The sequence below is a fragment of the Phascolarctos cinereus genome, unplaced genomic scaffold (genome assembly GCF_003287225.1).
Source record: "Phascolarctos cinereus isolate Bilbo 61053 unplaced genomic scaffold, phaCin_HiC Scaffold_726;HRSCAF=1367, whole genome shotgun sequence".
Taxonomy (NCBI): domain Eukaryota; kingdom Metazoa; phylum Chordata; class Mammalia; order Diprotodontia; family Phascolarctidae; genus Phascolarctos; species Phascolarctos cinereus.
In genome coordinates, this window is record NW_027556098.1 from 44225403 (window position 1) to 44251065 (window position 25663).

Here is a 25663-nt window from a genome sequence, read left to right on the forward strand (position 1 = left end):
AGCACCTGTCTGACACTTGTCTTTTTTTGGTCCTATCCTCTTATTCTTTGAACACATTGGCCTCCTAGTTTTTTACTGCCATCAGCTCCCATGGCCTCTGTCTCCAGTTTACCTCAACACACATGCACTGAAGTACTTATACCTTAGATTCCCCCTTTCCCCTGTGCCATTAAGTGAATTTCCTCTGTGTACTAGAATTCCTTTTTTATAGCTTTGGTTCATTTTCATATTACAAATGAATAATTTCCTTATTGAACAATCTCTATAGTTTCAATGGACACTGGTGACCTACCTGCCAATATAGATGCTTCCGTTGCAAAACTCATGGCAAATTCTCGAATAACATCTGCAGAATTATCACTAATGAAGAATCCAAGGTAACTGATAGAAGAATGGAGGCTCAAAGGGATAGTAGAAGGAAAGGAACTCAAAATCTTGTCACCAGCTCTCTTCAGGGCTTCATATAAATGTTCCACTTTCTGGTCTTCACACTAAGAAAAAACAAATACAAAATGCACTGTTCCTGAGAGAAATAATACAAAACTTTGAGTATAACTAATACATAGATAGGTATGGTGTTCAAAGTGAGATCCTTATGAAATAGTCTTCCACCCGTGGATTCATTTAATTGTTTGGAGTATAACCAGCTGCTCCCCTTTCCACCCATTACCCTTATGACACAAGTCAGCATCCTTTTTTTTTTTTTTAAATTTGGAGCACCTGGGGCATTCCTTCTTACATATTAGCTTCCAGAAAAGCTATTTCTTATTGGGTATATTATCCCACAAGTTACCACATCAGTGGGAAAGAACTTACATGTAGAGAACACATATGACCATAAAACATGCCTAGAGGACACATATGTAAAAAGAATGAGGGTGCGTTGCCAGTGTAATACACCTCTAATGTTTCAGGACTTCCAATGTTTTCTGGTGGTATCATTATGCTATTTTCTGTTATTTATTATCAGTGTTTTATCTTTGTTCCTTACTGACTATGTCATCTCTTGTTGTCTTTATTGGGTATCTCCACTGCCAAGTTTCTACCACCTTATGGGCTTTAGCTCTTCAGGAAAATTTTCTGGGATTTTGTTCCCTTCTACCTTGCTGTAGTGACTAGAAAATCTCTCCCTCATAAAGGCAGGCTAAGAAGTCTTTAGTCCCTACCTTAGGTCAAATGCCCCCTTGTCTATCTCAGGGCAGCTAACAAAATTCAGCCAGTGTACTACCAGCTACAATTAAGTTTATTCAATTCACTGTCTGTGCCTAGTACTGATTCAAAGTCCATGGTCCATAGCAAGTATCTGACTTGGATAAGAAGTCTCTTCATAAGTCCTGTTTAACCCCAATAGGAATTCTGTGCCCCTAAACCATGAATATTCCATGGACTCCAATAAAACAGAGCCATAAGAGCTATACAGAGAATAGGGCTACAAAATACACTTTGCCAATAACATCCTCCATGCTTAGCACCAAAATGAAGTTGAGCTAGAACAATGATAATAGAAGACCTCAGTCCCTGGTACACATTGCTCATTCAGTCAATTAGCATTTATTAAGCGTCTACTATAGTCCAGGATCAGTGCTAAACCCTGGAGGTACAGAGAAAAAGAAAACAAGCAATGAAACAAATGAAAATCAGTCTCTGCTCTCTGGGAGCTCACAGTTTAATGGGGCAGACAACATGCAAACAACTATTTATAAATAATTTGTAGACAAGATTTCTTTATTATATATTCAACTCAATTCATCAAGCACTTGTGGTATGCCTGATATATACTAAGCACTATACTAGGTTTCAGGGGTTTCAAGACAAAAATCAAATACCCCTGTCTTCACAGAGCTTACTGCTAAAAGAGTAAATGCATTCCTTCTTCCTGTAACAAACATAGGAGGTTGCTTGGAGAACTTCCTTGATCAATCTGCTACATTATATTTGCCTTCTCTCCACCCATTCAACTATCACCCTAGTTCAGGTTCTTATCACCTGGACTATTACAACAGACTTCTAATTAGTCATTCCACCTCAAGTCTCTGCACACTCCAATCCATCCTCTACTCTGCTCTCAAAGTGATTTTCCTAAAGCATAGATCTGACTATCTCACTATGTAAAGTACGGCAGTTCTCTAGTAGCTCCAAGATAAAATATGAGGTGTTCTGTTTGGTACTGAAAATTCGGGATAACTTTATCTGTTCCTCTTATGAGAGATGATTTCTCAGAAGTGAAGCCTCCTCAGGGAGTCAATGGTTCTTGTTAATAGTTCCTGATTGTTGCTTTCAAAACTATTCCCTGCTAAGGCCCTGTTTTTAAGTACTTAGCAGAAAGGATAGCCCTGCCCCCAACCTGGACTGCTTGCCCTTGAAATGCTTCCCACTTTTTCTTGTCTCTGGGCAAACTTGTATCTCCATGAATAGATTGTACCCCCTGAAAGCCCAGCCAATGGGATAAGGGGAAGGGGGTTAGGGAGGGGAAATGTGGTAGGGACCTATAAAAACCTGCTGTATCTATGTTCAGTGTGCTCTGACACTGAAATGTCTTTGGTGTGAGGCAGCCCTTTCTTGTGAGATTGTAATAAAAATTCTTTTCTGCTTTCTACCTCAAGAAACCTCTGAGTTTTATTTAGAAAATAAGGATAGCTGTCCCACACACTCTCTTTCCAGTCTTCTTGCATTTTACTCCCTTCTACACACTCTAAGATCCAGTTAAATTTGCCTACTTACTATTCCTCAAACATTATACCCAGTATCTTGTCTGGTGCCACTGTATGGGCTAAGTGACATGCTTAGAGTGCTCTGTCTCTTTACTTAAGCCTTTTAGCTTCCCTGGCTTCTTTCAAGACCCACATCAAATTCTACTTTCTGTAGATGGGTTTTCATAGTTCTCCATCTAATGATGCTTTACTCTTTGAGATTACTCTCCATCTACTCCGTATGAATCTTGTTTGTACCTAGTTATTTTCATGTTTTCTCCCTCAGTAGAATGTTGTCATGCAAATTTAGGGCAGAGTTAAAGTGAAAGGCACAAAGTGACACTGAGATAGGTTAGAATGATTTATTGATACTCAAACCCAACTGCTACGTAGGAAGGTACAGCAAGTACCAGAAGTAGAGAGTTGAACATGGCCCAGAGGGGTGGTGAGAAGTGCTCTATGGTCAAATGTGCAGAATATCTGGGAATCTAGATTTACACGGGATTTTCAGACAAAAAGTCTGCTTATGGTAGCTGTCATATTGATAGTGGAAGTGATGGGCTCAGGGAGGATAAGCCAGTAACAAAATGGGAGAAGGATAAAAAAAATTAACTAGGAAGGCCTACTTGGGCTAAGGAAGGTGAATTATAATAATGCCACATTAACAGCTTGCAGAAGATTTTCAGCAGACAGTTCCAACCAGAAGACCATTCAGATTAAGTCCTAATCATACAGGAGTTGTGTAATAGGATAGACAGTCCTGGGATAGTGGGACCACGGTCTCTTCTGGCTATTCCATTGTGAGCTCCTTGAGGGCAGCAACTGTTTTCTCCTTTGTATCTTTAGTGCTTAGCTTAGTGCCTGGAATATAATAATCATTTAATGAATACCTATTTCCTGACTGATCTGGTAGCTAACTGAGGGTGCTGAATCAAAGGTTGAATCTTATGAATTAATTCCACTCCCTTTCCCCCAAACGCCTTATTTTTGCCATGTTATGGACTCATCCAAAGCTTATTCTAGTGAAATATCTGAATTTAACTTAGAGTCTAAGTTTCCACCTATGTGGGTCAAAGATTCACCCAGATTACAAAGAAGTACTCAAGGTAATAATGTCCTTCATAATCTAAATCATAATAATAGCTCACATTTATATATTATGTACCAGGCATGGTGCTAAGACCTTTAGAAATATTATATAATTTGATCCCTAAGAAATATTATTATTCTTGCTTTACCAATAGTGAAATTGAAGCAAATAGGGGTTTTAACTTGCCCAAGGCCACACAACCAGTAAGTGTCTGAAGTTGGATTTGAATTGAGGTCCTTCCTGACTCCAGACCCTGCATCATCTAGCCCAGCTACCACCACCTTGCTGCCCACAGTGAAAGGGAGAAGACAGGTAGGATAATGCCTTGAGGAGGGTAGAACCAAATGAAAGTTGTTAAGATTGGTCTCTATCTGAGAATATTTGTAGGCAATGGGAAAGGAACCAGTAGAAAGGTAGAGAAGTGCTAAAGGCAGAAGATAGAGGGGAAAATGATAAGAAGCAATCAGTAGAAGACAAAGAGGTGAATAGAATTAACGACACAAATAGAGAGGTTGGCCTTGACAAAGAGATGGGTCACATCTTCCACAGATTTGGAGTAAGGGATGAGAGGATGATTGGAGGTAAAATATTTTGAATAAAATATAGAATAATAAGGTTTAGGGAGCTCGTAACAGATGATCTTGATATCCCACTAAAATTGGACACTTGCTGAAATTAAGAGGCATGGAGTTATGTTGGTGGAGCAAGTATGTGCTATAGTAGATAGAGTGCAGGGTTTGGGGTCAGGAAGATCTGAGTTCAAATCTAGCTTCAGACACCAGCTCTACGACTCTGGGCAAGTCATTTAACCTTGTTTACCTTAGTTTTCTTATTTTAATTATACAAATTAAAATAAAGGAAATCATAGTTTCATTTATTTGTAGGGTTCTATACATCAGAATGGTCTGAAGGAAATGGTATTTATTCTTTTGTCATTACAGATTTTCAAAGCTTATAGTATAAAGGAGAAAAGTATATCTTATGCCTCGACAGCAAAGATCCTGTAAAAACACTATATCTTCTGTCTTATCAGCTCAAATACTAGTAAGCATGGACTTTATTTATGTTCTTTAGAACTAAGATAATGATTTTTACTCCTTGGAGGCCCATACAATAAAAGCCTGAGAAACCCTTTCTTCCCACAGATGGAATTCTCACAGGCACTAAAACTACATGAAATAAAAGAGGTCCTCAGTCATATCAAGCTTATACACTAAACTATAGTTAAACTTATAGTGACTACTTAATGAATACAGAGAGAACTAAAATAATATTACATGTTGTTTTTAACATTAGAAATATTTGTTGTATTTTACCATATACTCTCACTCATTTTCCCCACATCAAAAGCTATGACGCTTTTCTCCCCTTCTCTCAATTTCTAATTGCCCACTACTCTGAACCCTATGTATCACAAAGAGAAGTGCTGTAAAACATTTTTTCTTAAAACCTTTTTCAGTAGCAAAATAAAAACAAATTCATGTAAAAATAGTATTATAGCCTAAATGATGCTCTCTTTCTCCAAGGCAGGAGATCAGGCTTCAAACTTGATGCAATGATGACTCTCCCAACATGTCAGCCACAAGCGATTAGAATAGTATTTCTCTTCTCATAGGAGGCTGGAGATTAGGATATGTGTGAGTACTATGTTAAGGTGTGTACTTCTTCAGTTCACAATTTCAGAAGACTGGAGATCAGACAGGAGATGTACACAGCATGATAGAATACACATGGCCAAAAGGAAGGCCTATTGCCTTTTTTTATTAGCCTTCTACGGGAGTCTGGGGATCAGGCAGGAGATGGGCTCTGTGATGGACTCACTCAAGAGAGTTTGGTAGCCTTTCTCTTCCTGCAGGAGATGCTCAAAACACAATGGAAGAAGCATGGTCAGATGGAGGGGTCCCTGCCTTTCCTCTCCTGTTTCCACATCGATGATGCTCCCTGATTTCACCCAAAACCTCTGAGAAAGAAGTCTCAGAATAAAATATAAGGTGGGCCCTTGGAGAGGGTCAGTATCATTTGAAGTGATACATCATAGCATATGGCCAAAAGATGAGCCCGAGGCATGGATTCAGGGAAAGTTTCCAATTGTAGAAGAGGTTCACCCCCTACATAACGGCACACTGGGACAAAGCTGTAGCTAACCTAAGCCTAACCCAGTTACGATCCTGTTGGGGATCAACAGAGATTTGTGGTCCTGTCAACTCTGAAGGAATACTAAAACTATAATCCTGACCACGCTCACTCGCCATGTGGCTGTTCCTCTTTTTCTGTTCAAGTAATATCAGGTAATAATCACTGCTCTTGAGGTTACAATTGAATCAGAGTAGAGTGCAGATCAGGGAAATGTACAAATAACTGTAACACAAATTAGAATATGATCTAGTGAGTAAGAAAGATCTAACAAACCGGCCTAAGTAACTTAAGGAGGGAAAGAATCACTTCTCATTAGAGAAGGTTTCATTAAGAAAGTGGCACCTCATCTGGTCTTTGAAGGATAGTATGGAAGGATTCCTAGGAATGTTGGACAATGTATACATATAGGTAGGAGGAAGCAAGACAAATCATAGAACATTTAATATTGCTAGTATTCCAGACTGGCTAGTACAGAGAGAATATGAAGGGAAGTAGTAAGAAAAAAGGCACAGGAAAAGAAAGTTGGAAAACATACCATGGAAGGCCTTGAATGTCAAGTTAGGGAGTCTATATTTTAAGAAATAAAGGAAATTGTCTTACCGTAAAGAAGTCACAGAGTGTCACATGCGGGAAAATTTCATGTGCTCTGTTCTTGCCACACTGGCGTTTGCTTTCTCTCCAAAACTCCTGCAGTTTTTCTAGTAGAGGTCCAGTGGGACATAGGTAGAGGGCATATTCTTGAGGGATTGGATCATCTAAAGAAGGGTCATTGTAATGAAAATGCAACCTGCAAGGAAGAATTGGATAATTTGGCCATTTACAAGTGTGAGAGAGAGACAGAGAGACAGAGACAGAGAAAGAGACAGAAAGAGAGAGAGAATCTTTTCGCTCACTTTGATGCAAAATCAAAAGAAAAGAAAGCAAAACTTGGCCCTCAGATGAGGTCCTATTTGGAAGTTTTTTTTTTTTAAATTTTTTTGCTGATATTTTGTTTCTTACATTGTCATAGTTTTCTGAAGCATCTTTCTTCTTCCCTCTCCCAGAGAACAATCCCACATTGTTGTTTGTTGTTGGAAGAAATAAAAAGTCAGCACAACTGATGAATACACTGAAAAAAATCCAGTTTTTGCACTCCTTTAAAGAAAAGAATTTCACTGTCTACATTATCCATTCTCTCTTTCTATTTACTCTAAACTGTCATTCTTTGAATCATGACCCCTATAATTATCTACTCTCTCTCTCTTTTTTTCTGCATTCCTAATGTAATCAGATCTTTCAAGTTATTCCTCCTAAGCTCTTCCCTCTAGGCACTTTCTGTGACTGCCTTGTAGGATTTTCCCTATAGATTTCCCTATTCCATTTTTAGACACACCCAGAATAATGCCAATTATTGAAGCTGTTAGAGAGGACACTGCTCCATGGCAGGGCACCTCCTCTACCACATCCCTGATTATATAATCCACCATTGATCTATATCATTTCTGGGTTATCTCTTTTTTTTTTTTTACATTTGCCCCAAAATTTTCCCTCTGGGTCCATGCCCTCACGTTTCCCTCAGGTGTCAGTTGCCCCCAGGGGTTCGAAATCCCTACCTCCATCAATATAGGGTGAGTAAACTTTTCAAGCACCAAATTCCTTAGACCTCACTCAATGTAAGGTTCTCATTTCCCTACACAGATCATATGTGATCACAGATCACCCACACAGATTCATCAGTGTAATCCCCTCCCACCACCAAGGCCTCTTTCCTTTCTCCCACTCTTTTAATACTTCCTTCCTTTTCAACAACTCCGTGGCAGGCTCTTCTCTTTCTGAGACTATGGACATATTTTCCTTCATTTGATTTGAACCCAGCACATCAAACATTCATCCCTATCCCCTTGTTCACCACCTCCCCAAAATAGCATGCAATCTGATATAGGCTATACATATGAATTCTGTTTAAACATATTTTCACATTAGTCATGTTGTAAGGGAGAATTAGAACCAATAGAAGGAATGACAAGAAAGAGGAGACAAAACAAAAGAGAAAAAAAAGCAAATACTATGCTTTGATCTGAGTTCAAATTCCATAGTTCTTTCTCTGGATGTGGATAGCATTTTCCATCATGAGATTTTTGTTGATGTCCTAAATCCTTGCATTGCTGAGAAGAGCTAAGTCTGTCTAAGTTCGTCATCACAGAATGTGACTGTTACTGTGTACAACATTCTCCGGGTTCTGCTCACTTCACTCAGAATTAGTCCATACAAGTCTTTGCAGTTTTTTCTGAAGTCCGCCTGCTCATCATTTCTTATAGCACAATAGTATTCCATTACATTCATATGCCATAACTTGTTCAGCCATTCCCCAGTTGATGGGCATCCCCTCAATTTCCAATTCTTTGCCACCACAAAAAGAGCTGTTATAAATATTTTTGTACATATGGGTCTGTTATGTTATTCTGAAAGACCTATGAACCTTAGATTGTCTCTACACATCTTATATTCAAGATCACTATGTTCTGTGCTTTCATAGGCAGCAAATTTTCTTTTAATGTTACTGCTTTTCTACTAGATTGTCCTTCACTTCTATGTATTTATGTTCACAATTGATTGTTTTCTTTTTTATTTCTTTGGTGAGAAGTGCCATTGCAGATTTCATTTTTCTATTCTGCCCATTATTTTTGCTGTATGTGCCATAAATTCTGCTTTTATCATTGTCATTTCTCTTTTGTACCTCTCAAGAACAGCATTGTGGGGGCGGAGCCAAGATGGCGGAGTGAAAGCAGTGATTTGCTTGAGCTCTCCCCCAAACCCCTCCAAATACTCATAAAAAATGGCTCTAAACAAATTCTGAAGCAGCAGAACCCACAAAAAGACAGAGTGAAGCAAATTTCCAGCCCAAGACAACCTGGATGATTGATCAGAAAGGTGTATCGTGCCGGGCTCAGAGCGCAGCGCAGCGTGGCGTGGGCAGGCAGGCCGCAGCAAACCTGGAACAGACCTCAGAGGACTGAATCGAGGGCAGCTGTGGAGGTTTCCAGACTCCTCAATCCACGAATGCCAAAGACAACTTAGAAGGTCAGTGGGAAAAGTCTGTTTCTGTCCATGGACCGACAGGAAGGCGGAGTTTCAACTCCATTCCCCAAGAGCTTGGCCCTGGCGGGGGCAGCTGCTTCCCGAGCTTCGGGCTCACAGACTGAGGGGGAATCCAGTGGCTGATCAGAGAGGGACTGCAGGGATCTCTCTGCCAGTGCTGAGGCAGGAATCTCTTGCTTTGCCCGTGTGTGGATCTGGGTCACAGTTCTGGGCGGCAGTGATGGGGTGAGGAGGAGCGCTGGCGTGGTGGAGCTTGTACCCCCCTCACAGTTATGGGACAGAAAGGAATACTTGTGGTCACAGGCCAGGAAAGGAGTAAACACCTCGCCCCTTATCATACCACCTTGGAAGAACTGAAAATTTACAGGTCCCTACAAGTATCTCTGAAAACAGCTATACAAACCCCTGAAGCTTGGGACAGTACATTCTCCACATTAGAAGCAGACTGTTACCTTAAAAAGAGTTTAAAACTCAAGTAATTGGCTGGGATCATGAGCAAGCAGCACAAAAAAAGTCAGACTATATTATCTTACTTTGGTGAAAAGAAGATCAAAATATACAACCAGAAGAAGACAACAAAAGTCAAAGCTCCTACATCCAAAGCCTCCAAGAAAAATATGAATCAGTACCAGGCCTTGGAAGAGCTCAAAAGGGATTTTGAGAAGCAAGTAAGGGAAGTAGAGGAAAAACTGGGAAGAGAAATGAGAGTGATGCAAGAAAATCATGAAAAACAAGTCAACAGCTTGCTAAAGGAGACCCAAAAAAATACTGAAGAAAATAACACCTTAAAAAACAGCCTAACCCAAATGGCAAAAGAGGTCCAAAAAGCCAATGAGGAGAAAAATGCCCTAAAAAGAAAAATTGGCCAAATGGAAAAGGAAGTCCAAAAGATTACTGAAGAAAATACTTCCTTAAAAATTAGAATAGAGCAATTGGAACTAGTGACTTTATGAGAAATCAAGACACTGTAAAACAAATCCAAAAGAATGAAAAATTAGAAAACAATGTGAAATATCTCATTGGAAAAACAACTGACCTGGAAAATAGATCCAGGAGAGAGAATTTAAAAATTATTGGACTATCTGAAAGCCATGATCAAAAAAAGAGCCTAGACATCATCTTTCAAGAAATTATCAAGGAAAACTGCCCTGATATTTAGAACCAGAGGCAAAACAGAAATTGAAAGAATCCACCGATCTCCTCCTGAAAGAGATCCCCAAAGGAAAACTCCTAGGAATATTGTAGCCAAATTCCAGAGTTCCCAGGTCAAGGAGAAAATATTACAAGCTGCCAGAAGGAAACAATTCAAGTATTGTGGAAACACAATCAGGATAACACAAGATTTAGCAGCTTCTACATTGAAGGACCATAGGGCATGGAATATTCCAGAGGGCAAAGGAGATAGGATTACAACCAAGAATCACCTACCCAGCAAAACTGAGTATAATCCTTCAGGGGAAAAATTGGTCATTCAGTGAAATAGAGGACTTTCAAGCATTTCTGATGAAAAGACCAGAGCTAAATAGAAAATTTGACTTTCAAATACAGGACTCAGTGGAACATGAAGAGGTAAACAGGAAAGAGAAATCATAAGAGACTTATTAAGATTGAACTGTTTACATTCCTGCATGGAAAGGTGATATTTGTAACTCATGAGAACTTTGTCATTATTAGGGTAATTGAAGGAAAAAATTGTATGTATGTATGTATATAGATAGATAGATAGATAGATAGATAGATAGATAGATAGATAGATAAGGGCACAGGGTGAGTTGAAGATTAAGGGGTCATATCTGGAGAATAAAATTAAGGGATGAGAGAGGATGATACTCGGAGAAGAAAGGGAGAGGTAGAATGGGGTAAATTATCTCACAAAAAAAACAGAAAAGGAAAGTCTCTCACAGTGGAGGGGAAGGTGAGAGGGAATGAGGGAATCTTATTCTCATAGGTTTTTGTTTAAGGAGAGAATAACATACACATTCAATTGGGTATGGAAATCTGTCTTACCCTACAGGAAAATAGGGGGAGAAGGGGACAAGAGAGCAGGGGTATGATAGAGAGGAGGGCAGATTGGGAAAGGGGGTAATCAGAAGCAAATACTTCTGAGGAGGGACAGGGTCAAAAGAAAGAATAGAATAAATGGGAGGGCAGGATAGGATTAAGGGAAATAGAGTTAATTTTTCACAACATGTCTACTAAGGAAGTGTTTTGCATAACTGCACATGTACAACCTATACTGAGTTGCTTGCCTTTTCAATGAGGGTGGGTGGGGAGGGAGGAAGGGAGAAAATTTGGAACTCAAAGTTTTAAAAACACATGTTTTTAAAAAAAAAGTTTGCACATGCAACTGGGAAATAAGAAATACAGGAAATGGGGTACAGAAGTCTATCTTGCTCTACAGGAAAATAGAAGGGGAAGGGGATAAGAGAAGGGAGGGGGAAGAGATAGAAGAGAAGGCAGAACAGGGGAAGGAGTATTCATAATGCATGCACCTTGGGCTGGGGGGATGGGTGAGAAATTTGGAACTCAAAAACTTGTGGAAGTAAATATTGAAAACTAAAAATAAATAAATTTATATATAAAAAAAAAGAACAGCATTGTGGTTCAATATTTTCCTGAAATTCTACAGGGTCTCATCAAATTTTGAATCATTTTCCTTTATTGTGTGGATGTCATTAATATATGCCTGAACTGGTTTGCTAGACCTAGAGACCATATTTCCTCCCTGTTAATACAGTTTTTCCTGTTGATTTATCTGTTTATGTTTAAGTCTTTGAGTTTTCTTCTTCCTGATATCTTCTTTTTTTTTTTTTGGTGAGGCAATTGGGGTCAAGTGACTTGCCCAGAGTCACACAGCTAATGATTATTATGTGTCTGAGGCCAGATTTGAACTCAAGTCCTCCTGATTCTAGGGCCAGTGCTCTATCTACTGTGCCACCTAGCTGCCCTGCTTCCTGATATCTTTAGCATTTCTCCCCATCCTCCTCCTTATTTTTCCTGTCACTCATTTTCTGACCCTCTAATTGTGGTTTCTTTGGGAGCTGGATCTCAAAGTACCTTAGTTTTCCCTCACACTAAGTAATTCAAGGTTCACCAGCCCAGGTCCTTCCCCCACTTGACTTTTGGTGATCAGAACTGGCTCCAGCAGGATGCTCTGCTCTTTCCCTCAGGCTTAATGGAGTGCAGCATAGCCCCTCCCACACATGATGTCCTGTCTTGTTGTCGTGTCCTACTCCCATGTCCTGTCTTGTTGTCGTGTCCTACTCCCACTATTCCTTAGTTCTTTGGCCCAGTACCAGAAATCCAGACTTTTACAGTCTCTTGCTACAGGATTTTCTGTCCTGGCACTGGCTCTCTTGTCTTTACAAGGTGGTTGGCCTGGCTCCAGGCTCTGCTGGTTTTACAGGCTTCTTGGCTCCCACACTGAAGTTCAGAGCTTTGCAGCACTGGTGTTACAGTGTTGTGAGCTTTAGCTGGCATTTGCCTTTAAAGTAGCTAAGGTCACCTGTCTGTTGTGGCCATGGCAAATTTCCATAGCTTGGGTCTTCACTGCACGTGAAAGAAAAAGGAGGGACTGGGGTATATGTGTGGGTTTTATTGTAAGCTCAGGGTCAGTGAACATCAGTTCATTTTTTAAAAACCTTCTTTTAGATTTTGGTTGTCTTAGAATATAGAGATAACTGAAGTTGCTTTATCTTTGATCTGAAATTTGTGTTTTGGAGAAATGTGAGAGGTTGTGGAGAATCAGAGAAAATGTCTACACTTTCATCTTGTTGCTCATGTGACAGGTGGAAGTTATTTTTAAGTGAACTGTATCCAGACATGTTTATTTCTACCTTTGAGAGTTTACATTTACAGCAGATTTAACTCAGGTACTTGTCAGGCTTTCTCATTTATCCCTGAAAATTGATTCGTGACTCAAATATAAAACACTTTCTTTCTCTTTGTTTTAATAATAAATCTGTCACCAGAGCAGGGCAAGATGGCCCTCACAAAGCAGAGATAGCAAACTCCCATAAAACTAGGCTAAGAGTTTTACATTTGGCATGATATTAATACCTTCCCCACCCAGTCCTCTAAAAGAGCAAATTAGCTTACATAACTATGGAATGTTGTAAGCTCACATAATTTAGAAGTAGGACTTTAAAGATCATCTAATCCATTCCTCTCATTAGGCAAATAAGGAAACTAAATTTCAGACACATGAAGTGACTTGCCTGTTTGTACAGTGAGTTAGCAAACCAAATATTGATAGGCAGATACTTTTGCCCAACCCTACCCTCAAGCAATGAAAAAGTCAAGCAATAGGTAACAGGAAACTGCTACTGTGACTAGAAAGGATAATGTCTACTATCTTCCAATTTCTTTTTTGACCTGGATTTCTGATTTTATTGGTGTAAGCAACTCAGTTTCCTAAATCCTCTCTACCAATGCAAATCAATAAGTGTTTCTCAACTTAAAGTCTTAGAGAGTTTCTTTGTTTATAAAAGATGAAATTATTTTCCCAAGTTCAGACAGCCAATACATGTCAGAGGCAGGATTTGAACTCATCTCTTCCTCTACCATAGTCAGTTTTCTACACTGTAACATTTGTCAGTGTGTGATTTGCTTAGCAGTCCTATGAGAAAACGTAAAAATGATGATTAATTTGGCACCTGCATCTCCAAATGTCTTCTGAATTCAGTGGGCAACTTTGGAAAGCCATTTTACCAATGCTAACATTCTCTGACTTTTTGAAGGAAATCTTTTCATATCTTCCCATCCTAGAACCAACTATTTCAGGCTTGCTATCTGATTGGCTGATGGCTGCGAATGATTGACAGTGGTAAAAAACCTTAGGGAAAGGATAATTCTTAAAAAAAAAAGCTCAATGTTTTTGTACATATTGGCTCTATTTGAAGCCATACTTTGTTCTCCAAATCTAACTCATACAAAATCTAAGCATAGCCTATAATTGGTATTTAAAAGATAAAAATTTAGGGATATGATTTTGAGAATACAAAGATGAATAAAATAAAGAGTTTAAAATCTAGTAGAATTGAAGAAAGGTACACACAAATAATTTGAGTTAGAAAATGATTAAATACACATTAGGATCATTGGAGTAAATATAGGTCTCATACTTAAGTGCTCATTACTAATTAAGTAAAACTGAGTACTAAGTGTTTGAGCCCCTCAGGGCTACACTCTTTATTTAGAACTCCAGGATGCCAAACCATTGGACTGAGCTGTTTTTAGAGTATAGAAAAGTTTGTCTTCTTCTTTTTAAAAACAATTATTTGAGGGGTGAAGCCAGGACAGTGGAGTAAAAGCAATGACTTGCTTGAGCTCTCCCCCACACCCTTCCAAATACCTGTAAAAAATGGCTCTAAACAAATTCTGAAGCAGCAGAACCCACGAAAAAGACAGAGTGAAACAAATTTCCAGCCCAAGGCAACCTGGATGTTTGATCAGAAAGGAATATTGCACCAGGCAGAGAGAAGAAGGCAGTTCAGCGTGGGCAGGCAAACCAGGCCTCAGCAAACCTGGAGCTGTTCTCAGAGGACTGAATCGAGGGCAGCTGTGGTGGTTTCCAGACTTCTGAATCCATGAACACCAAAGACAACTTAGAAGGTCAGTAGGAAAAGTCTGTGACTGTGGTGAGAGAGAAGCTTGGTCCCAGGTCCAGTCTCTGCTTGTGGAACTGGGGTGGCAGCTTGCTTTTGGTGCTTTCAGCCCTCAGACTGAGGGGGAAATCAAATAGCTGAGGAGAGGGGGAACTGCAGGGATCTCTTTGCTGGTGCAGGATTCTCTTGCTTTGCCTGTGCTTGGATCCAGGTGACAGTTCTGAGTGGCAGTCCTGGGGTGAGGAGGAGTGCTGGTGTGGTGGAGAAGAGAAATCCTTCTTGCAGTTCCAAGGCAGAAAAGAGTGCTTGTATATTGCACCAGGCAGAGAGAAGATCACTCATAGATCAGAGCACAGGCCAGGAAAGGAGTAAACATCTTGCCCCTTATCATACCATCTTGGAAGAACTGAAAATTTACAGGTCCCTACAAGTATCTCTGAAAACAGTTGCACAAAAACCCTGAAACTTGGAGGGGCAGCTAGGTTGCACAGTGGATAGAGCACCGGCCCTGAAGTCAGGAGGACCTGAGTTCAAATCCGGCCTCAGACCAAACACTTGACACTTACTAGCTGTGTGACCCTGGGCAAGTCACTTAACTCCAATTGCCTAAAAGCAAAAAAAAAAAAAAGTAAAAAAAAACCCAAACCCTGAAGCTTGGGACAGTACATTGTCCACATTGGAAGCAGACCCTTACCTTAATAAACAGTTTATAACTCAAGTAATTGGCTGGAATTATGAGTAAACTGTGCAAAAAAGTCAGACCATAGAATCTTTCTTTGGTGACAAAGAAGATCAAAACATACAATCAGAAGACAGCAAAGTCAAAGCTCCTACATCCAAAGCCTCCAAGAAAAATATGAATGGGTCCCTGGCCATGGAAGAGCTCAAAAAGGATTTGAGAATCAAGTAAGAGAATTAGAGGAAAAACTGGGAAGAGAAATGAGAGTGATGCAAGAAAATCATGAAAAACAAGTCAACAGCTTGCTAAAGGAGACCCCCAAATAATACTGAAGAAAATAACACATTAAAAATAGCCTTGGGGGACAGCTAGGTGGCACAGTAGTTAGAGCACTGGCTCTGGAGTCAGGAGAAACTGAGTTCAAATCTGGCCTCAGACACATAACACTCACTAGCTGTATGATCCTGGGCAAGTCACTTAACCCCATTGCTTAGAAAAAAACCCCCAAAAACCCAAAACCAAAACAAAAATAGCCTAACCAAAAGAGGTCCAAAAAGCCAATGAGGAGAAGAATGCCTTAAAAAGCATAATTGACCAAATGGCAAAGGAAATCCAAAAGCTTACTGAAGAAACTACTTCCTTAAAAATTAGAATGGAGCAATTGGAAGCTAGTAACTTTATGAGAAATTAGGACGCAGTAAAATAAAACCAAAAGAGTGAAAAAATAGAAAACAATGTGAAATATCTCATTGGAAAAACAACCGATCTGGAAAATAGATCCAGGAGAGAGAATTTAAAAATGATTGGACTATATGAAAGCCATGATTAAAAAAAAGAGCCTAGACATCATCTTTCAAGAAATTATCAAGGAAAATTGCCCTGATATTCTAGAACCAGAGGGTAAAATAGAAATGAAAAGAATCCACCAATCACCTCCTGAAAGAGATCCCCAAAGGAAAACTCCTAGGAATATTGTAGCCAAATTCCAGAGTTCCCAGGTCAAGGAGAAAATATTGCAAGCAGCCAGAAAGAAACAATTCAAGTATTGTGGAAACACAATCAGGATAACATAAGATTTAGCAGCTTCTACATTAAGGGATCAGAGGGCTTGAAATACAATATTCCAGAGGGGAAAGGAGATAGGATTACAACTAAGAATCACCTACCCAGCAAAACTGAATATAATTCTTCAGGGGAAAAAATGGATATTCAGTGAAATAGAGGACTTTTAAGCACTCCTGATGAAAAGACCAGAGCTGAATAGAAAATTTGACTTTCAAATACAAGATTCAAGTGAAACATGAGGAGGTAATCAGGGAAGAGAAATAATAAGGGACTTATTAAGGTTTAACTGTTTATATTCCTGCATGGAAACATGATATTTGTAACTCATGAGACCTTTGTCAGTATTGGGGTAGTTGGAGGGAAAAATGAAATGTATGTATATGTGTGTGTGTGTGTGTGTGTGTGTGTGTGTGTGTGTGTGTGTGTGTATAAATAGAGGGCACAGGGTGAGTTGAAGATGAAGGGGTGATATCTGGAGAATAAAATTAAGGGGTGAGAGAAGATTATACTGGAAGGAGAAAGGGAGAGGTATAATGGGGTAATTTATCTAATATAAAACAGATAAGCAAAGGCTTTTACAATGGAGGGGACATGGGGGAAGGTGAGAGGGAATAAGTGAATTTTATTCTCATAGGATTTGGCTTAAGGAGAGAATAACACGCACACTCAATTGGATATGGAAATCTATCTTACCCTACAGGAAAATGGGGGAGGGGGAAGGGGACAAGAGATCTGGGGGATGATACGGGAGAGGGCAGATTGGGGGAGGGGGTAGTCAGAAGCAAACACTTCTGCAGAGGGACAGGGTCAAAAGAGAGAACAGAATAAATGGGGGGTGGGATAGCTTGAAGGGAAGTATACTTAGTTTTTTACAACATGACTACTATGGAAGTGTTTTGCATGACTACACATATATAACCTTTATCAAGTTGCTTGCCTTCTCAGTGAGGGTGGGTGGGGAGGGAGGAAGGGAGAAAATTTGGAACCCAATGTTTTATAAACAAATGTTAAAAAAATTGTTTTCACATGCAACTGGGAAATAAAATATACGTTAAATGGGGTATAGACATCTATCCTGCCCTACAGTAAAATTGAAGGGGAAGTGGACAAGAGAATGGAGGGAGAGATAGAAGGGAGGGCAGATTAGGGAAAGGGGTATTCAGAATCCATGCCATCTAGGGGTGGAGGGGAAGGACAAGGTGGGGAGAAAATTTGGAACTCAAAATCTTGTGGAAGTGAATGTTGAAAACTAAAAGTAAATAAATGAAATTTTAAGAATAAATAAAAAAAGGATAGAAATGTTGGAGCAGCAGCAGTTCTTAGCAAATCTTCAGAATATTTGTGTGTTGAGTTTCTTTCTTTGAGCAGAACCAGGAGAATGTTGTACATGATAATGACCACGTTGTGTAATGATTAACTTTGATAGAGTTAGCCGTACTCAGCAATTCAAGGATCTAAGACATTTTCAAAAATCTCACGATGGAAAATGCTATACACATCCACGGAAAGATCTATGGAGTTTGAGTGCAGATCAAAGTGTACTATTTGCTATTTTTTTCTTCTGTTGTGTTTTGTTTCCTCTTTCTGGTGGTTCCTCCTATTAGTTCTATATAATCAGTGTTATTGGAGAGAACGTCTATATCAGTTAAATGACATTTAAGTATTTGAGCATTGGAAACTAGATACAACAACTCAGATTACCTGCAAAAGGCAACTGCATTTTCCCAGGGATTTGAGGGGTTAATTTAAGTAGCATAACATCACTGGACACTAGGAAATTTTATGCCTAATAAGCTGATATTGACAAATTCAATAAACATTTGCAAAGCACACACTATGTGTTATGACATTGTTCCTGTTTTCATGGAGTTCAACCTTAATGAAGTCAAAGGGCCAGCTAGGTGGTGCAGTGGATAAGAGCACTATTCCTGGAGTGAGTTAGACTCATCTTCACAAGCTCAAATCTGGCCTCAGACACTTACTATCTATGTAAGCCTGGGCAAGTCACTTAAAGCTGTTTGCTTCAGTCTTCTTATCTATAAAATAAGCTGAAGAAGGAAAGGGCAAGCCACTCCAGTACCTTCACCAAGAAAACTCAAAATGGGGTCATGAAGAGTTGGACAGAACTGAAAATGACTGAACAAAGGGAGTAATTCTATTTTGTCTTGACAATATTAAGAATTGAAAGAGAAGAGAAGAACACATGGTGGGGAGGTGGGAAGAGAAATGGAAGTGAAAGGAATTGTTAGAGAAAATTATCTCACATAATCAGAGCATACAAGTAGATGTCTATACATACAAGGAAAAGGGGAGGGGGGGCAGTAGTTGATACTTGAATCTCATTCTTATATGAACTGGTCAAAAGAAGGAAGAATACACACGCACAAACAAAGTTGGGTAAAGAAATACATTTCATTCAACAGGGAAATTGAATGGAAAGAAGAAATGTGGATGGGGAGGAGGAAAGGTGGATTAAAGGAGATTAGTCCTACGCAAAACAAATTCTAAGCATGTAAAAATATTTACAGCTCTTTTTGAAGTGGCAAATAATGGAAATCTGGAGGAGTGTCGATAAATTAGAGAATGAAAAAGTTATGGTATATAAATGTGATGGAATACTATTATGATGAATTTTTTTTAGCATAATGATCAACCATGATTTCAGAAGACTAATGATGAAACATTATATCCAGCTCCTGATAGAGTAAGTGAAGGACTCACAGTAAGACATTGACATGACCAATGTCAAAATTTGTTTTGATTAATGAGATAAGCATGTAATGTGTTTGAGGTTTTTTGAGTTCTCATTTGGGAGGGTTTGGTGTGTGTGTCGGGGTGAGAAGCAGATTTTGCTTAATTAAAACAAATAAGATATTTTAAAAAAATTTCCATTCTTACTCCAGCGTCTGACACATAGTAGGCACTCAGGAATATTTATTGACTGATTCACTCACTCTGAACTGTGAACTCTTTTTTCAATTCTATTTCAGGAACTTCCAGTGAAAGGCACATCTAGGATTTGGGTCCTATGTGCCCTCCGCTACTTCAACAGAAATGGCTAATGTTCACACATTATAAATCATTATAAACAGAGTGCATGTATTAACCTAGAGTAAGAGTCAGTAAACTTTTCTGTAAAGGACCAGATAATAACTAGGCTCATATAGTAAATATTTCATTTGGTTTTGTGGGCCAAGAAACAAAATTAAAGATATCATATAGATATTCATATAACCAGAGAAAAACCAAATATCCACAAATTTGACAAAAGTCAAAATAGAATAAGAATAATTATTAGTACTCTTTTTTTCAACAGATCTATTAATGAAAAGAATGGAATTCCTTTCTTTTTTTGGTGGAGGGGATGGAGAGATAACATTTGCTTAATTGAAGTTAGTATTTCCTAACATCAAAAAAAGATTGCAAATGTTCATCTGTTAATGCTAAATTACCTGTAATGAAATTTTATGTATTTCATCTTTGAACATGTCTTATATGATTTTAATTGAACATATTCATTACTTGGAAGGCATTTATAGAATTGTATTAGATTCTTATCTTAATGTTTGCCTTTTAGCATGTAATTACATTGCAGATTAATCACTTCCAATTGAAGGTTAGATGGAAGTTTCTCAAATGCACAGTTAGTGGATTTTGAAATATGAAAACATATTTTACTTGGAGTAAGGTCCAAAAAATATTCTTGGAACTGTATTTTGACCTCATAAAATATATCCATTGCAGATATGTATAGGAATGGAAATCACGCTTCTTGATTTTACTTTTTACATCAAAGGATGTGTATGAAGCAGCTTAACATTACTCATGATTCAAAGACCATTGTCATTGAATTGCCTTTATTGCAGTATAAGTTTTGCACATAAGTGCTGATTTGCCTTGTAATTTTACACTAAATTCATTAAGAAACATCAAGTCTGGAGCAAAAGCTAGTTTCCAAAACCATTCAGTGTCCAAAATTTCAGCCTTGAACCTGAGCTCAAAAAATAATAGAACTTTTCTACTCTTCTTTTCTTGTTTTGATATGATCGGTATAAACTGGCAATAAAAACCTAAAATGTTATGGTATAACAACACATGTAATATGTTGAGTTATAATTGTGTCACTCTAATCTGTAATTAGCTAAATAGCCTTGAGAAGTGAGGAAAGCACCACCTATGCTACTCAACTTCACTATTGTATCAGGAAAGCAAAATAAACAATAGCTAGGTGAATTAACATGGCTATGTGCCAATAAAACTTTATTTTAAAATATATGAGCCATTCTTAGCTCATGGATTATACAATAATAGGTAATGGATAGGATTTGGCCCCCAAGTATTAGTTTGCCAACCCTGGCCTAGAGGTATCTCTAGTTTTGCGTCTTTTTGTTTCACAAATGGGTAATATCCCCCCCCCCACAAAAAAACACCATAAATGGGTAATATTGAGCTAGATATTCCTAGTCTCCATAGCATCCTTTCAACATCCACATGTCAGGTGCTCCTTGGTACATCAAGAGCCACATACTTGCAGGAAGAAGAATTTTCTGCATTGGAGAGTATGTATGATCACTGACAGAATAGGAATCCCACTCTTAAGATGATCAGACAAAGTTTTTCATCTTTCATTTTCTTTTTTTCTTTCTTTTTTTTTGTGGACAGCATTTTCTTTTCTTTTTATTTAATTAATTTATTTTGATTTATCAACAATCACTTCCATATACTTTTAAGTTTAAAATTTTTCTCCCCCTCAGTCCCCACCACCTTCCCCAAGACAGCACACAATCTGATATAGGCTATACATGTACATTACTATTAGACATATTTTCACATTAGCGATGTTGTAAGTAAGAATTAGAACCAATAGGAGGAACCACCAGAAAGATGAAACAAAACTCAACAAAAGAAAAAAATAGCAAATAGTATGCTTTGATCTGCATTCAAATCATCTCTCATTTTCGAAGAGGACCAATGACATCACAGGTGATGTCTTGACTTGCATATGAATTGGATTTAAGTGAGGCAAAGTTTCAGTCCCACTTTCTTTTCCTGACTCACTGAAGTCCAATGGCAAGACAAAAGGCAGGATGACTGGCATTGGTCCAGGATACAGTGGATGGCCTTCGTGTTTGATGCCTGACTAACCCCTAAGCATTCCACAGTGCCTGCTTCAGCTGCCTTCATGGCTTTTGGAACAAGTTGTTCTTATCCACCCATTCCACCAGGGAAAGTCTTCACATGCTTGGGGTAGACATCACTCTTAACTCACTGACACCCATTGCCAGAGGTTTTTAGTGCTAACTTGCCAGGGATGCTCACAAAAGGAATTCCTAATCAGGCATGGATTAAGATTCTATGACTTTTGAGATCCTTTAAAATTTAAAGTTTCAGTAATTTTGTGAATTGCACTGGACTTCCCATAATTGCCTGAAGTAAATGTGTAAATCAACTCTAATAATGATTTTGTGTGAAATATAGAATCATAGGATCTTAGAGTTCTGAAGGTTCTTAGAAGCAATTTAGTATAGCATCTGCAACATGAATTTATGTACACTACAATATCCTTTTTTTAAATACATTAATGTTTTGTCTCTGTACATAGTACATCTACATAAACCCATTAACCACTTTATGTTTAATATGAAATGTCAATTAATTAAAATTCTTTCTGAATTACTCTACTGAATTTTCTATCCTGAGAAATAGAGATTATCACTTAAAAATAAAAAGACCAAGAAATCTAGGAAGTGTAATTATATTATACGTACTGCAAAGATCTGTAATTTTTTGTTTTTTTGCCTTTTGGTGAGGCATTTGGGGTTAAGTGACTTGCCCAAGGTCACACAATTAGTAAGTGTCACGTGTCTGAGGCTGGATTTGAACTCAGGTCCTCCTGACTCAAAGGCTGGTGCTCTATCTACTCCACCACCTCACTGCCCCAGATCTTTAATTTCTTAAATGTGTGTGATCCTTCATTCCACAGTGATCACAACCCAATCTTAATTTAGTAGTGTACAGGAGGTAATAGCCAAGATCTCATCATTTTGTTACCATCCTGGTGTTGAGCCTTTCTTAATTTAGAAGGATTAGACTTCAGACAATAAGTATTAAGTTCATTATTGGACCCTTACTAGAGCAAATATTTGTAAATCATTGGAGATTAGAACAGGAATTTTAAAAATTCATTAATTAATTTATTTTTAGTTTTCAACATTTACTTCCATAAGCTTTCTCTACAACATCCTTGATACAACAATAAGCATGCTGGATTTGGAGTCAGAAGACCTGGAACTGTATCCTGACTTTCAGTAACTATGTGATCTTAGATGAGTCATTTCATATCTCCAAGCATCAGTGTGCTCCTCTGTGAAATGGGAATAATAACATTTGTTCTAAGCAGAGGTTGGGTGACTTGCCCAGAGTTGCATAGCTTGTAAGTGCCCAATGCTCTATCCACTGGGCCACCTACAGATGTCATTTAAGGTTCTTTCCAGCTTTAACATTCTATGACATTCTTTGAACAGTCCTGGGAATAAAAAGAGTTTAGTGACTCCCTTAAGAGGACTGGGGCCCCAGTCGATCAATAGGGAGGAGTAAGGAGATAGATCTGTACGTTAAGATAGGGGAGAAAACAGAAATGGGTTAACTAAGAGAGGCAAGGGCTAAGGGTTAGAGTCATCAGAAGAGGGTCCAGTTAAAAACCTGGTGCTGCAAAGAGAGGAGAACTCAGACTTATAGGACTGCTCTGCTTGAGTTGTGGCAGAACACTAATGGCCTCAGTGGGCAGAAAAGATCGAGAAGAGCTCTAGGTGAAGGCAAGAGGAACAGAGAATCTTAGAACTAAGAAAACACTTTAGGGGTCCAGCAGCCCAATCTGTACCTGACCAAGATTTCTTCTTTGTAGATACTCACTGTGAGTGAATGTGGGAGTATATACACACGTTTAAAAGCTGGAAGCATCCTTAGAGACTACCAAGTCCAGTCTCCTCATTTTTACAGAGGAGGAAACTGAAACCCATAGAGGCCATAAAGCAACTTAATAGTGGCAGTGATGAAACTAATCTTGAGGACTCCTGGCTCAGTGTTTCTGGCTCTTCCCATTTAACCAAAGGGACTCTCATTTGCTATTTTATAGATGGGCTGATTCTTTTTTTTTTTAAATTAAAAAAAATTTTCTTTAGGCAATTGGGATTAAGTGATTTGCCCAGGGTCACACAGCTAATAAGTGTCAAGTGTTTGGTCGGAGGCCAGATTTGAATGCAGGTCCTCCTGATTTCAGGGCCTGTGTTCTATCCACTGTGCCACCTAGCTGCCCCAGATGGGCTGATTCTTGATCACACATGATGACAACAGTAAACTTAATTTTGTGAATTTGAGACAACTGAGCTAAAAAAAAGTTTCATTTGAGAAGATACATATGAGCAAATAATCATCCCCTAAATCATATGAACAAGATTAAGAATCTCTCCTGGACATGTGACTGTGCCTCCTACAGCTGAAGAGAGCCTCAGAGAGGTCATCTAATCAAGCCAGGAATCCTCACTAAAGTAGCCATAACAAAAGGTAATCCAGCTTCTACCTGAAAACCTCAAGTTAAGGGGAATCCACTATCTTCTGAGATACCCCATTTTATTATTGGAGAACTCCAATTATTAAGAAGTGCCTTTTTTTAAACATCAAACCTAAACCTAAAACATGGCATTTTGAGCTGAATACCACATTTCAGATGTGATCTAACCAGGGCAGAAAATAGCACAATAACACTTCTATCATTCTAGACATTATGCCTCTGCTAAAGTAGCCTAAGATCACAGATTCTGGACCGCCATGACACACTGTTAATTCACATTGAGCTTACAATCCACAAAACCCCAAGATCAAAAGAAATGAAGTACAGAAATAGCAATGAGGAAGGTTCTTTTATCACATTTACATGTTTTATCAGGGACAGAGTTCAAATTCAGCCAAACTTCCAGTTCAGAAGGGCAAGTGAATTCCAAATTAGTAAAGTAAGGGGAGGTTTTAAGGTTCAGATAGCAGTAGGTATTTTTTTAACTGTTTCTTAAAATAAGACTTACCATACAAGAGAAACTGTGGTGCCAATGACTGCCAACTGTTACTTTTTTTGCCTTGAAAGAGTGTGTGTGTGTGTGTGTGTGTGTGTGTGTGTGTGTGTGTGTATGAGAGAGAGACCGAGAGAGAGAGATACTCATGTGGTCACGGTAGAGAAAGTCTGGAGAGTCAAGAGTAGAGTGATAACATGGCTGAGCCTGGGTTTTTCTCTTAAAATGGAGATTCTGGTAGGAACCAGCCAATCAGAACAAAGGGCTACAGGAAGACATATACTTCCAGTGTGAAGTCCAGGAGTAGAGTACACTTTCGGGATTAGGAATTGGGAGTAGATCCTGGAGAGGAATGAAAGTATATTTGGCCAGGCATTTTTCCTTAAAATGAAAGTTCTTAGAGGAATCAACCAATTATAGAAAGAGACCACATACTTCATAATATATTCCAACTATGGACTACCAAGTCCTAGTGACATTCTGTTCTGTAGCTGACCTCAGCATAGTATGAAAGGCTCAAAGGGAACACTGGCTGGACCCAAGACAGCCTAAGGGCCATGGTACAGAGGAGTAGCAGTTAAGTCTGGAAGATTGGGTCCCGGTCTGCTCTGGGCCTCCACAGCAGGGGCTGGCAGGTGGAGATGAGGGCTCTGAGAGAAGCAGGCTCCAGGAGAGGAGAGAGCAGAACTGGTCCCAATGCTAATAGCACCTCAGCAGAAAAATCAGCACTCATATGGACAGTGACAAAAGGCAGACCAACTGTCTGTGATTGCTTATTGTAATCCAGCACTGACTGTTCCCTCCACATTGCTGCCAGCAGAACCTCCAGTGAGGACTTAAAGTGAACAAAGTGTGGCATTATTAGGAGAGTTTTGCTTTCTGGTAACAAGGAGAGACGTGAACTTGAACATAGCTATGCAGCTCTCACAGAAGAAAGAAGGAGTCTCTCAGAGGCCTGTCATAGGGGATAGGTTTCATATTTTGTCCCCTTACTGCCATGTACTCAAAGGGAGGTCTCAATTGGCCAGGGAAGACTAAGTGGGCAGTGTCACAGGGAAATCTGCCTCACTCATGATAAGGATTGGTAACCAGTAGGATCAAAATGTTCTCTATAATGTCCAATTTAAATGGTTTCACTACCTCTTAATTGTCAGGTTTCCTTTCTTTTTTTTTTAAGTTTTAGGCAATTGGAGCTGAGTGACTTGCCCAGGGTCACACAGCTAGTTAAGTGTCAAGTGTTTTGTCTGAGGTCAGAT

The 25663-nt window shown here is 38.9% G+C and overlaps 1 protein-coding gene across 1 annotated transcript in view; it reads right to left on the reverse strand.

Annotated features, from left to right (window-relative positions):
* Window positions 1-25663, reverse strand: part of UBASH3A (ubiquitin associated and SH3 domain containing A) — a 99846-nt gene that overhangs the window by 63138 nt on the left and 11045 nt on the right. Inside the window, exons 3-4 of the mRNA XM_020973877.2 lie at window positions 6517-6703; window positions 293-491 (exon numbers count right to left, since the gene is read on the reverse strand). Of these exons, the coding sequence (XP_020829536.1) occupies window positions 293-491; window positions 6517-6703 (386 nt within the window). The remainder of the gene's footprint in view (window positions 1-292; window positions 492-6516; window positions 6704-25663) is intronic.